The sequence below is a fragment of the Platichthys flesus genome, chromosome 3 (genome assembly GCF_949316205.1).
Source record: "Platichthys flesus chromosome 3, fPlaFle2.1, whole genome shotgun sequence".
Taxonomy (NCBI): domain Eukaryota; kingdom Metazoa; phylum Chordata; class Actinopteri; order Pleuronectiformes; family Pleuronectidae; genus Platichthys; species Platichthys flesus.
The window spans coordinates 250,115-263,236 of NC_084947.1; the positions used below are offsets into that span (position 1 = coordinate 250,115).

Below are 13,122 nucleotides of genomic sequence, written 5' to 3' on the forward strand. Positions count from 1 at the left end.
TCCCCATATGTACAGTGAATGGATATAACTGTTTATAATAAGACTTGTTTACAAAAGAATGTAGAACACTGAATAAGTTCAGTCCGCAGTGGGGGGGCACGGAGTGTCACTGGGACCGGCGCCACCTTCAGGCCCTGAGGGGGATCCGCCTGGTGCTGTGATGGTGTCCTACCGGGGGGGGCTGGTTGTCATCTGTCCCACCACCTCCACTGGACCGAGCTGGCCCTCCTCACGGGGACAAGTAAATCAAGTTATGATATCTGACCGAAGATGATCATGCTAACAGATGCTAACAGAGGAACCATGTGCCTCGGTGCTCGGTTCCGACCCGGACCGGACTGCAGACACACCGTTGCTATTGGAAACAGCAGCAGCTTCAGATGCTAACGATGCTAACGATGCTAACGGTCGCTCGGGTGTCACCGTTTGTGTTCTGACGTTTTAACGGTTCGACGGTGACGTCTCCACCGCATCAATTTAGTAAAGGCTTCGGCTAACAGGAGCTAGCAGGAGCTAACAGTAGGATTAGCTCGTGGATTAGCCGTTAGCTTACAGCAGAATGGACGCAAGCTACAGGTGCTAACAGCCGTTAGCTTCTCTCTAAGCCTGAAGTTAACCTGGACTAAGATAACCCAGAATACATTAACCTGGACTAAGATAACCCAGAATACATTAACCTGGACTAAGATAACCCAGAATACATTAACCTGGGCAAAGCTAACAGGGCCTATAATAACCCGGAGTAAACACCCTGAGTGTGGAGACACTGGCCCTGGTCACAGGCTGTCTGAAGGTGGACCTTTGATCTGTCAAGGTCAAAGGTCAGTCAACTGATGAACGGCAGCTGTCTGAATCCAGTTTGACCTCTGACCTGCTGCTGGATCATGACTCAGGTAGATCTTGATCTGAACTGGAACCAGCAGACGCCATCATGTCGGCCTTGGATCCTCCAGCTGCAGGTGAACCTGGTCCCGACTCCTCCGCTTCTCCTGGTTCTCCTGGGCGGCCCCTCCTGGCGGAGAAGGCCCTGTCGGACTCGTTCTGTCGGCTGAGGTACCGGGACACGTCCCTGATGATCTGGCAGCAGCAGCAGCAGGAGATGGCGCCTCCCTCCACCTACCTGAGCCGCAGCCAGTCCACCATGTACAGCAGCTATGGGAACCAGGCTGTGCTGGTCCGGGACAAGCGGGTCCTGGAGGACGGCGAGGGACGCTCCAGGATCTGCAGCCTCATGTAGCAGGACACTGACTCAACTCATCAATTCTATTTGACACATTCTTTCTTCAGGAACTCTTTGAACGTCTGGAACACGTTTAAACTTTTGGTTGAATAAGTTCCAGTTTCTACTCGTGATATTTGAGAAGTCAGGACGTTTAAGATGAACTTTGATCTGATGTCCAATAATCAGTCAGCTGACACAGGCTCCGCCCACGTGAGCACATGCGTATATACGAATATTCATGTGTTGTGTTAACTCTGACCTCATCAGTAAAATACACATTTCACTGTGTGTATTTGAATAGTAGGTGTGTATGAATGAGAGTGGACTGGGTCAGTTTATACGTTTATTTATGAAAACAAATGAACTCAGAAAATAAGGATCATATCAGTAATTACATCAAATTATTCACGTGTTGTTTTCGTCCTCTCTCTCTGGGCGATCTAAACGTCGGACAGGAACTATACAGCTACTATACAGTGCTCAAACATACGGAAGAAGGAACGTACGGCCGGAGTGCATGCAAATACATAAAATCACTTTTTTCCTTTTTCTTATTAAAATACAAAAATTAACTATAACAACCGAAGCTCGACCATCAACTAAATGAACCAGAGGAGGTTACTGCGGCAACGAGCTGTCTGTCACTGCGTCTGTGATCCGTCGTTAAGCTTGATCGTGATTCGTCTGTAAAATGTCCAAAATAAAACTTTGTTCTTGAAACGAGGAGAAGGAAAACTACGATTAGTTTACGTTTAGTTTTGACTCGTCTGAAACTTAGTAGTTATTTCCCCTAGCAAACTATCGTCATAACAACCTCGCAGCGCCACACAGAGGAGCTGCGTATGGATCATAAGACTCCACGTTAGCAGAGGGGACATGAAACCGAAGAAGTTCAATAAATGTCTGAAGATGCGTCTGTGGTTTCAGCTCGTTCTTCTCTCTCTGATGTTTGTTCAAGTCTTTCTGATCCGTTTGGTTTCATGAACTTTTGATGATATAAACACAGGTTGGACGTCATGATTGACAGCTGGTTGAGTGTGTGTGGGCGGGGCCTCGATACCACAACTCCACAATCACTACTGAACAGACTGACTGCAATTGATGGCATCATTCATAACAGAAACAAACTGAAAGTTGACGATAGAAAGAAGCGTTTCTGAAGGTCACATGAAACTGCCTGTCAGCTGAGAGCTAATAGAAACAGTGCTGCCACCCCCCCCCCCCCCCGGCAGGCGAGTCAGAGGTGAAACCGACAACGTGGAGTGAGGTCACGTGATTTAATCAGAAACTCAGATCAAAACAGAAACAAGATGAATTGTGCTACACGCAGAAAATACGAACATCACACAATGTAAGCTGCTTCTGAAGGAATCAGCAAACTGCCCCACCAATCAGGAGAGGGCACAACTGTGATGTCATACCAACACATGAAATTAAACTGTTTAAAATATGTAAATTACAATTCCTTTTAAAAGTTCAACGTGCAGTGACTCAGCGCGTCCAGGTGGAGGCGCAGTCAACCAACAGAAGAAATGTAAACAAATTAGTTTTATATTAAAAAAATTTGAAAAACGAAAGGAGCCAATCAAACGCGACTTTACTAAAATATCTCCAATATTCACTGGACTTTTTTCTGCTGAGAGTTTTGTCTTCATCCTGACGATTTCTTTATTTTGGACATTTTAGAGTTAAAATTATTAAAAATTAAAATTTGGGTATTTTAGGGTGATCTGAACTTTTATTTTCTCAGGTGTTCTAACTCTGACTCTTAACCTCTGGGGGGGGGGAGGAGACGTCGTACAATGACCTTTTATATCGAGAATCTTATAAAGACAAACGGGTTCAGCACAACCTGAAAAACAATAAACAAATAACAGGAAATAAAGATGTAGTGTTAAAAAGAAACATGTCTGTCTCGCTGTCTGGGTACAACGACCACGCCCCCAGCGCTGACCACGCCCCCAGCGTTGACCCCAGTCAAACAATGGGCTGTGTTTGATTCCGGACCAGCAGGGGGCAGCGGCGGTCTCAGAGGGTCTTAATCGAACGACAGTACGAAACCTGGATATGAGCTCAGTTTATCAACAGCTGATCAATATCTGATCATCAGCTGTTTGATTTTCAGTCATAAAAGGAAGTGGATGTGATTGATCAGCTGATTCTCAGACTGTCAATCAACTGAAATCAAAAACACGTGGACATTGTTGCAGACGTCAGTCACAGACGAACTTTACCACTTATCAATAATCATCCGTCATTCACCAACCAGTTTAAACTAATGTCACATTAAAAACTGGTTGACCTCTGACCTCAAAACCCACTCGCCTGTAACTGCAGCTCCTGGACTCTGCGTGTCAAACAGCTGATGACAAAAGTGTAACATCCTTTTTACAAGAGGACGTGTCGAACAGCGTCTGTTAACAGGAGACGTTCAAATAAAGTTTCTTATCAACAGTTTTCACGACTGTCCAAACCTTTTTGTAGGGTTCTTTTTTTAAGCCAATGGTTTCGAACTGGACTCTAATGGTGTGCGCACACCGGACGTGTCGTGGGATCATTTGAGTCGATCGAGGTTAATCACGTGAATAAACACAAACGGGGAATATTCACCGGCTCTCCTCCAGGAGAGGGCGCCTGGCAGACGGGATCAAGCTGCTCGTCGTACATGTGGAAACTCCGGGGGAAGATCGACAGAAACTAAACCTGCAAACTGCTCTGCCTCGACTTTGTACGAAGTCTCGTGTGAACGCACCAGAAGAAGAGACGCTTGTTCCTCTCCGGGTTTTGGTTAAATCTCCCATGATGCTCCGAGCTTCATCTCAGACACGCCTCCTCTCTGAAGACCGTTTCACTTATTGCTCGACTACAGCTTCACTCGAACGATGTGAACCCACTGAGACCTCCTCGTCCTCCTGATGATGACAGATGCTCCCGGAATGTGTTCAGAGGTCAGGGGTCGCAGCCGACGTCCAAACCGTGGAAGAAGAAATGTGGATGTTTTTATTTCTCTCCACAGCAGCGAGACGAGCTAAGAGAAGATCAGTACAAGACAGACCTCCTCCTCCTCCTCCTCCTCCTCCCTGACAAGTTCTTTCTTCTTCGGTCTCTGCATTACTCCAGGAAGGAAAAAAAAACAAAACACTAGGAGCTAAAAAACAGGTTTGCTTATTTACATACAGTCTCCAAGTCTGGGCGTGTGTGTTGTAAGAAGTTCAGAGTTTGGATCTCTGTCTTGTGTGTGTTCATGGTGGAAGTTTACATGGATGTGTGTTCATGTGTTAACTGTCGTTCCTGTGATTGAGTGTGTGTATAAACTCTGTGTTCAGTAACATGTGTGTGTGTTGCGTATGTGTGTTCAGTCTGTGTCGGAGGAAGAGGAGGTTCCCGTTGAGGAGCTGTCATCAGAGGAGGAAGAAGAGCTGCCACTCAAACGACTAGCCCCGCCTCCTGAAGCCCCGCCGCCTGCTGCCTTCTCTAAAGGGGGGGGGGGAGGGGGGGTTGAGAGAGAGGGAGAGGTTAACAAACCGGTGGATCCGTGGCGGGGGTCATGTTTGTGTGGTGCTGGTTCTTACGCAGCAGCTTCCTCTGCTTCTTCTGCAGACAGGACTTGACGTAGCGCTCCAGCTCGCGCAGCGTGGAGGGTTTGAGCGTCTCGAAGTCGATCTCGATCTCGTCGGGGTTCGAGTCCCGCAGCGACGGCTCTCTGGACTGGATGATGTGAACCACGCGCCCCAGCTTCTCACCCGGCAGCCGGTTGATGTCCAGACTCAACTGGCGCTTCTCGTCATACGACATCGGTAGAGACGACTCCTCGCCGTCGTCTCCGTTCGCCGAGCCGCCGCCTGACGTCTTGCTGCCTTTCTTAGGTTGCCTGGAAACGCACAGGAAGCGGTTAGTCAGGTGCATTCTACACACGTTGGGATTCGCTGATGAACTGAGTCATACCTGGTTGCGGTCACCGTGCTGTTGGCTTTCCTGGCCGGGGCCTTCTTCTGATTGGCTGGTTTGGGCTGTTGAGCAGCAGCCTTTGGCTTCTTCTCTTCCTCCATCTTCCCTTTGTTCCCTTTGTCTTTCTTCTTCTCCTTGTCTTTCTTCTCTTTCTTCTTCTTTGGCTTGCTGACCGGAGCCTGGGACAAGACGGCCAGCTGCTCGTGCACCGCCTTCAACTGGTGGAATAGACTAATTATCAATATCTACAATCTCAGATCAATAATCAGGAACGCCTTCCACTGATCGTTCAGTTCAATCAATGATTACTATGAATATTTGAAATTTCATTTACTCTTTAAATCAATAGCAATGTTCAGTATTAAAGAAGGAAACCAGGATGTTCTTGACCTGTGATTGCTCAGCAGCACCAACCTGCTCCTGTAGCTCAGCCAATCGCGTGGCTCGCTCCTCCTCGGAGTCGGAAGATTCGTCTGAGGAGGAGTTGTTGCTGCTGTCAGAGGAGGCGGTGCTTTTACTGACCAGTGGTGTGGTGGACGGGACGGACACCTCCAGGCCCTCGTCCGGGATCTTAGCGAAACGCATCTCAAACACATCCTGAGGGCGACAGTCACATCAATGACCTGAACACGGGCGGAGCTTGTTCTGGAATCTGAGGGTTGACGTACCTGCAGCTTTCGGGCCATGGCCACGACCTCATGGTCTGGAGGGTTGTACTTGTAACAGTTGGAGAACATTAACCTGACGTCAGTGGCAAAGCTCTGAGGGTCACTGTACTCGCCTTTATCCATCTTTTTCTGTTGACACATGAAATAAACTGAGGTCAACCACCAGACTGAACCTGGGGATGGAGATCTGAGGTTCAAGCTGCACTGCTTCTTAGAGGTGAACCACATCTTTCCTCTAAACGTGTCAACGAGCTTCGTTTCCTATCGCCTGGTGGGTGTGTCCGAGGGGCTGCCCAATCAGCAGATGCGTGTATATAAATCGTATAAATTAAAAGGCGTGACGGAATGTTACACGTTCTTCTGTTTGATATAAAATGTATTTAATAAGATCATAGATTTAATCTGAAACTTGGACAAACACAGACAGGGAAACGTTTAGTGTATTTAAACTATTTCTATGACAAGGACCTTCTCAGCTGCTGCTGCATCATTTAAATAACGTTTTACCGCACGCAGCCCTGTCTCACAGTGTGATGACATGTGACCTGTCATGTGTGATGTCATGCGTGTTACCCGGGCGGAGCTGAGGTCCATGGGGTGTTTGATGATGTCATGGTAGTCGTGCAGCTCCAGTGCCTCTGCGTCCACGGGCTTGTAGAAGGGCCAGGCGTAGGCGGCGTGTTTCTTCGAGAGCATCTCCTTCAGGATGGCGTCGCAGTGTTTCATTTGCTCGCCCAGCTTACCGACCTTCTTCCCCCCAACTCCTCCTCCTCCTCCTCCTCCTCCTCCTCCTCCCATCTCACCCCCTGCCACATCCTCAACCGTCTCTCTGCGGGTCTTAGCAGGGCGGGCGGCGGCCTCACGGCGGGACGAGCCCAGTTTAGCTGGTTTGTTGTCCTGAGCAGATGGAGAGTCGGCACGACCAGCAGAGATGGCGGACGTAGTGGGAGTGGTGGTGTCGGCTTTCCTCTTCACACCTTTCTTCTGTTAGAGAGACAGACATGTGGAGAGAGACAGGTGTGAGACAGGGAGAGAGACGGACAGGTGTGAGAGAGAAAGAGAAAGAGAAAGAGAAGGACAGGTGTGAGACACAGAGAGAGAGACAGGTGTGAGACACAGAGAGAGAGAGACAGAGGTGTGAGACACAGAGAGAGAGAGACAGGTGGGAGAGACAGACAGGTGTGAGAGACAGACAGGTGTGAGACACAGAGAGACAGACAGGTGTGAGACACAGAGAGAGAGACAGGTGTGAGACACAGAGAGACAGACAGGTGTGAGACACAGAGAGAGAGACAGGTGTGAGACACAGAGAGAGAGACAGGTGTGAGACACAGAGAGAGAGACAGGTGTGAGACACAGAGAGACAGACAGGTGTGAGACACAGAGAGACAGACAGGTGTGAGACACAGAGAGACAGACAGGTGTGAGACACAGAGAGACAGACAGGTGTGAGACACAGAGAGAGAGACAGGTGTGAGACACAGAGAGACAGACAGGTGTGAGACACAGAGAGACAGACAGGTGGGAGACACAGAGAGAGAGACAGGTGTGAGACACAGAGAGAGAGACAGGTGTGAGACACAGAGAGAGAGACAGGTGTGAGACACAGAGAGAGAGACAGGTGTGAGACACAGAGAGAGAGACAGGTGTGAGACACAGAGAGAGAGACAGGTGTGAGACACAGAGAGAGAGAGACAGACAGGTGGGAGACACAGAGAGAGAGACAGACAGGTGGGAGACACAGAGAGACAGACAGGTGGGAGACACAGAGAGAGACAGACAGGTGGGAGACACAGAGAGAGAGAGACAGGTGGGAGACACAGAGAGAGAGAGACAGACAGGTGGGAGACACAGAGAGAGACAGACAGGTGGGAGACACAGAGAGAGAGACAGGTGTGAGACACAGAGAGAGAGAGAGACAGAGGTGTGAGACACAGAGAGAGAGAGACAGGTGGGAGAGACAGACAGGTGTGAGAGACAGACAGGTGTGAGACACAGAGAGACAGACAGGTGTGAGACACAGAGAGAGAGACAGGTGTGAGACACAGAGAGAGAGACAGGTGTGAGACACAGAGAGAGAGACAGGTGTGAGACACAGAGAGACAGACAGGTGTGAGACACAGAGAGACAGACAGGTGTGAGACACAGAGAGACAGACAGGTGTGAGACACAGAGAGACAGACAGGTGGGAGACACAGAGAGACAGACAGGTGGGAGACACAGAGAGAGAGACAGACAGGTGTGAGACACAGAGAGAGAGACAGGTGTGAGACACAGAGAGAGAGACAGGTGTGAGACACAGAGAGAGAGACAGGTGTGAGACACAGAGAGAGAGACAGGTGTGAGACACAGAGAGAGAGACAGGTGTGAGACACAGAGAGAGAGACAGGTGTGAGACACAGAGAGAGAGAGACAGACAGGTGGGAGACACAGAGAGAGAGACAGACAGGTGGGAGACACAGAGAGACAGACAGGTGGGAGACACAGAGAGAGACAGACAGGTGGGAGACACAGAGAGAGAGAGACAGGTGGGAGACACAGAGAGAGAGACAGACAGGTGGGAGACACAGAGAGAGACAGACAGGTGGGAGACACAGAGAGAGAGAGAGACAGGTGGGAGACACAGAGAGAGAGAGACAGGTGGGAGACACAGAGAGAGAGACAGACAGGTGGGAGACACAGAGAGAGAGACAGGTGTCTGTCTTTGTATTTTAGATGGTGTGACGTGTGTTACCTTGACAACAGGCTGCGCAGATGACATCATTGTTGCTGGGGGCTGCGGTGCTGAAACAGGGGGCGTGGCTTGGAGAGGTGTGGGCGTGGTAGATATGACAGGTGTCTGAGAAGGGGAGGGGGAGGGGTAGGAGGGGGGAGGGGAGGCTGAAGACTCCGCCTGCGGACTCACTGAGAGAAAGAGAGAGTACAGTAAGTACACCTGATACAGTAGTACTACACAGTAAAACCAGTCAATAATATAACAGTATAAAAATACTTCAGGGTAAACTGTTGTAGAACTGAAGAAGGACCTGTGGTCCAGTCCACCTGTAGTGCTGTGGTGTTACCTGTGGTGGCGCTGGCGGGCTGCTTGCTCTTGTTCTTCCCTTTGGGGGCCGGGGGCAGCAGGGCCACCTCCTCCTGAGGCATCTGAGCCACCTTCTGCAGGAAGATCTTCTCCAGGGCCTGAGCCATGAGCACGATGTCATCTGTTGGCTGAGATCAGAGGGAGACGCGGGGCTGTCACATGTCAGTGGGCGTGACCAGGTGTGAGCGTCGGGTGTGACCTACCTTGTTGTAGATGTAACAGTTGGTGAACATGGTGTTGAAGTCCTGCATGGCCTCGCTGGCGCTCCAGTAGTAATTGTTCTCCAGACGTTTCTTGATGGTTCCCATGTCCATCGGGTTCTTGATCACCTTGTGGTAGTCCTGGAAACACGGACGTTATTAACTTAGAATCAAAATGGCTGCTCTGACTCACTTATTAGCGACAAATGTTTGTTGTTAAACGCCACCTCAGGAGACCAGCCCATACTTCCATTTCATTGTGAGGTCAAATGGTAATTGTGTAGTCTGGTCACTAGGTGTACAGATCAGTTTCAAACTAAAACGTAGTCGTGTGGATGTGGGCCAGAGCTCGGGCTGGGTGTTGTTAGGATTGAATGTACACTGCTTACCAATACTTATCAACAGTCTATCTTTTTAATGTGCTCCACATGAATCTGACATTGATTCAGTTTAGGTTTGTTGTCTGTGTGCGTCTTGTGTTGTGTTGTCGGTTGAAACTGAAGATGAACAGAGTGTGTCTGTTAGGACGGTGACTCACCGCCAGGCAGAGCTTGATGGCGTCGACAGGTGTGTAGAAGGGCCACGCGAACTGATGTTTCCACAGAGTCTTCACCACCACGTTCTGCATGTACTGCAGCTGGTTGGTTTTTCTGGAGGAAACAGAAGAGGTGAGTTTCAATCACTGTAAATCTGTGTTTAATGTTCAAGCTGTTTCAGACATGAACTGAAACACAGACACGCTCCTGACATGTTCTGCAGGTTCTCTTTGTGAGAACAAATGTCTGAGTCAGTGTCTCTGGACATGTTCTGGATTCTGATGATGAGGTTTCTAACACGTGACGGACATGAAACTGGAAGAACTGAAACATCTCAGGATGAAGAACAGGAGCCGGACACGTAGAAGACGTCAACTGATCTTTCCACAGCAGAACTTATACGTCAGGTCCCGCCTCCTGCTGCTCTACAGGCTCCGCCCCTCGCCTGATGTTCCTACATGTTCCAGTTGTTGTGAACGAGTCGGACCCGACAACCTGCTGCTGCTGCTGCTGCTTCACAGGACTCACTAAACGAATGTGTGAAAACAGCTTTTCTCTTGGTCGCTGGGCTCAGCTCAGGTGTGATTGGTTACTGACCTGCCAGGTTTAGTGGGATTCGTGACCTCGGGGGCTGTTGGGTTGGTGAGGGTGGGGGGGCTGGGTGGCGCAGCCTCGGGGGCGTCCGACATGGTGGACGATGGTGACGTAACAATGCACCGTGGGACAGCAGTGTCTGACCTGAAGATGAGAAAACAACTCCCCCTGTGGTGTGAGGCGTGCGTGGGCACACAGGTGTGTGTTGCTGTGTTCACTTCAGGCTGGGCCGGTGCCGGTGCTGTAGCTCGGTGTTTCCCTCCAGGAGACAAACTCCCATCTCACACCTGAGACACAGACACAGAATCATCATTCACTTTTTCAAACTGTTAAACCTTTCACGTTACCATGATGACACTCAGCTGTGATATAGATATTTCACCTCTCAACTTATTAACATGTCACAACTCATTAATGAATAATTACAATTTTCTGGAAAATGATGTTGCCATCATTTTGACACCATCCTGTTTGATACGGATTTTTTGGGCTGATAATATTAAATAAGATTCTGAGACCAATACTTGATAATAAATAAATATAAAAAGAAAATAAAATTATAAGTATGAAAACAAAGTTTAGAATTTTATTTTCTCAGACAAATTATGAAAACGTTGTTAGGTTTCATGTGGTGATGGTTTTAGGTCAGAAATCTTAAATCCCACTCGGCTGATTTCATCGCACATAGACTATTGATGTGACTATTTCTGTTTCATCTAAAGCATCCTGTTTAAATGGAACTAAAATAAAAAAAACAATATATGATTAAGTTTCAATATTAATTATTTTGCTGCAGAAAGTCAAGTGTGTACGCTCCTGATGACATCATTTCAAATGGTGACAACATGTTAACGTGCAGCGAGTGTCGGGGAGAAGCAGAGAAAAATGATCATATCTGAATTTAATAATGTTCTTAGTTCTATTAATTTATGGAGATTTCAGAAATATTTTCTTCGTCTTTCTATATTTAGAAATATTAAACATCAATATGTTTTATTGTTTTACCAGTGTGAGGTGATCAGGTCTGAACTGCCACTCAACATTCAGAGGACGCAGGCGATTGAGACCGAAACTGATGTAAATATTCAAGATTAAAAAGAACAGAGACTGACGTGACAGGGAAGCATCACACACTTCAAATAACTGCAGATAACAGGTTTCTTGACCATTTTAAACATTATTTTAAGGTCAAACCATAAACGGAATAATTTTTCTGTCAAATAAGAAGCGGAACTGAAGGATGTTGACTTCAGCAAGTGTGAACCGTTCAGATCAACATTCTGAGGAATTCTATAAAAACAGATAACAGTGAAAATAACGATTTTCAGTTTCCTGTCAGAATCTGAGACTTTTCAGAAACTCGTGCTAGAGACTGAGAAAAGTTAAATGACCAGTTTCCCCGACTCCAACATCTGAGCAAGACATAATGTACAGGAGCTCGGGTCAGAAGGAAAGAGGTCAAGCGAAGCAGAAAACACCTAATAACTCAATTCACTACTACTTTATACAATACTTTTTCAGATTCTCTCATTTTAAAACAAACTGAATGCCAGACAACACAGGAGAAATTATCCAGATGATCTCTTTTATTTCCATTAAAGATGGAACAAGTCATAATCTTTATCAATTCACTCGGTTGATTTACTTTATCAATTAATAATTTGGTCAAATAGACAGAAAACCTGAAAACCAGTTCACAGTGACAGAAAGTAGAAAAGCAAACATCCATCAGATGGAAACAATAATCACTTCACACTCGATTCATCGCTGAGATTAGTTCACATGTGATAATTACATATTTTAAATAACAGATGAAACATCCGACCGAGCACTAGTTTCACTTTTAACTTGAAACTCGTCACAAAGCCCCTGAATCACGTCATCGACCACTGATCACACGTCAATCATCGATGTGACTGATTCAAACCGAGGATTTGTCAACATTAGTTTCAGATTTACTCTGAACACATGTGTTTCTGATCCGTTCACCTCAGACACAAACCGGTTCAGGCCCGAACACCGGGACCAGAACCACCGGAGCTCTCCCTCTCCGAACCCACAATAAACACCCGCCGCCCGGACAACGAGCCACAAACCTCCGGTCCCGGCGGCTGCTCGCTGTCTGTCGCTGCTAACGCGGAGCTAACAGCTAACACTCAGCGCTGCGACCCACAAACTGCACACATCCAGTCCCCTGCAGCTCAACCACCCGCCGCAGAGCCCCCGGGCCCGGCTTTACTCGGTGGTTCGCCCGCACAGACCCGCTCCAGCTGCGGCCGCGGGCCCGCGGCTCCGTGGGCTAACGAAGAAGCTCATTTATCTCGCTTTAAAAAGATGGCGGGCAAGCCGATGCAAAATACGAGCTAGGTCGCTAACTAACCGAGCTAAGCTACTGATCGAGCCCGTTAAAAGAGCGTTACTGCGGGTTCTGGCGGGCGCGGCGGCCCCGGGGCAGCGCGGGACGACTCACCGGGACTTTTACGCGGTTATGAGACGCGCAGTGACCGGATCGGAAGGTTTAGAATTCCGATCTTTGCAGATGTTGCCGCGGTGTTTGGCTAGCTAATGAGCTGTTAGCCTGTTAGCTGAGCTTTGTCTGAAGGCGCCGAGCGCCTCCGACCCTCCAGCACCTCCTGCACCCACCGGGCCTCCCATGCGGCCGGTTCCCCCGCCAGCACCCCCCCGCCCCCGGTCAGAGAGCGGCTTTACTTCGGGTTCGGCTCCTCCGGTGCGTCCCGCGGCGGCTGCGGCGGCTTCTCTCTCCGCTCGGGTTTAGCCAAGTAGCATAATAGATGAGTTATCAGCTGTCTGCCCAGTGCGCAGGCGCACGGCTCAGGGGCATCATGCATGTTGTTGTGTTCCGATTGGCCGC

General features: G+C 48.5%; 2 protein-coding genes across 3 annotated transcripts; one reads left to right on the forward strand and one right to left on the reverse strand.

The window, feature by feature from the left end:
• Positions 1–98: 98 nt before the first annotated feature.
• On the forward strand, positions 99–2,239 carry LOC133934852 (putative uncharacterized protein BRD3OS). Its single transcript, XM_062381204.1, has one exon. The coding sequence runs from the start codon at positions 932–934 to the stop codon at positions 1,235–1,237; it is 306 nt and encodes a 101-aa protein (XP_062237188.1). The 5' UTR covers positions 99–931; the 3' UTR covers positions 1,238–2,239.
• A 246-nt stretch (positions 2,240–2,485) lies between these two features.
• Positions 2,486–13,054, reverse strand: LOC133934728 (bromodomain-containing protein 3-like). Of its 2 annotated transcripts, none has more exons than XM_062381193.1 (12): positions 12,960–13,054; positions 10,254–10,537; positions 9,659–9,770; positions 9,124–9,261; positions 8,901–9,048; positions 8,573–8,742; positions 6,412–6,822; positions 5,839–5,967; positions 5,585–5,767; positions 5,168–5,388; positions 4,795–5,093; positions 2,486–4,696 (listed from the first exon to the last, which is right to left on the reverse strand). In XM_062381193.1, exons 2-12 carry the CDS (start codon positions 10,343–10,345, stop codon positions 4,578–4,580), a joined length of 2,022 nt encoding a protein of 673 aa, XP_062237177.1. In that variant the 5' UTR covers positions 10,346–10,537; positions 12,960–13,054; the 3' UTR covers positions 2,486–4,577. The 2 variants fall into 2 exon arrangements, with proteins under 2 accessions (XP_062237177.1, XP_062237176.1); XM_062381192.1 differs by having other exon boundaries at positions 5,561–5,767.
• Positions 13,055–13,122: the final 68 nt, after the last annotated feature.